We start from the raw sequence: 751 nt of genomic DNA, 5'->3' as shown, positions 1-751 counted from the left end.
GTTGGGGGCAGGGCCTGGGGCCGTTGGGGAGCTGACTCTGCGCTTTTTGCAGTGGATGGTCCCGGCCATCCAGAACTCCATGAAGCCCTTCAAGGTGAGCAGGCAGGCCTGGCAGGGTGGGTTCCGGGGTCAGGGCTGAGGGAGCCAGCTGTGCCCTGTGCCCACAGGACATGGACTACTCCCGCATCGTGGAGCGCCTCCTGAAGCTGGCGGTGAGTGGCCTGCTGGGTGGGGACGCGTGGGGGCGGGTGGGGCTGTTCTGGCACCTGGCACCCACTCCCCACAGGTCCCCAACCACCTCATCTGGCTCATCTTCTTCTACTGGCTCTTCCACTCCTGCCTGAACGCCGTGGCCGAGCTCATGCAGTTTGGAGACCGCGAGTTCTACCGGGACTGGTGGTGCGTGGCCTTGCCGGGGCGGGGGTGGTGGGGGCCCCCGCTGGGGCTGGGGCCGGAGCCCCTGCCCACTCTGCCCCGCCCCCGCAGGAACTCCGAGTCCATCACCTACTTCTGGCAGAACTGGAACATCCCTGTTCACAAGTGGTGCATCAGGTGGGTGTGCGCCTGGGGGCGGGGGGTTGGGGGTGGGACGGGGTCGCGTGGCCCGGGCGCCCAGCCCACTGCCGCCTCCCCCGCAGACACTTCTACAAGCCCATGCTCCGGCGGGGCAGCAGCAAGTGGGCAGCCAGGACGGCAGTGTTTCTGGCCTCCGCCTTCTTCCACGAGGTCAGTGCACTGAGGGCGCGCCCTG

The 751-nt window shown here is 68.3% G+C and overlaps 1 protein-coding gene across 1 annotated transcript; it reads left to right on the top strand.

The window, feature by feature from the left end:
• Window positions 1-52: 52 nt before the first annotated feature.
• On the top strand, window positions 53-745 carry DGAT1 (diacylglycerol O-acyltransferase 1; the record flags this gene model as incomplete). The annotated part of the gene is made up of 5 exons (XM_010849224.1): window positions 53-94; window positions 168-212; window positions 287-399; window positions 487-552; window positions 639-745. Coding segments are annotated over 5 exons (373 nt in total), but the record flags the coding sequence as incomplete, so codon positions are not given.
• Between the last annotated feature and the right edge of the window lie 6 nt (window positions 746-751).

The sequence above is a fragment of the Bison bison genome, unplaced genomic scaffold (assembly GCF_000754665.1).
Source record: "Bison bison bison isolate TAMUID 2011002044 unplaced genomic scaffold, Bison_UMD1.0 scf7180017511498, whole genome shotgun sequence".
NCBI classification, from domain to species: domain Eukaryota; kingdom Metazoa; phylum Chordata; class Mammalia; order Artiodactyla; family Bovidae; genus Bison; species Bison bison.
Note: the sequence above shows the minus strand (reverse complement) of the source record. Positions and strands in the feature narration are given on the sequence as shown.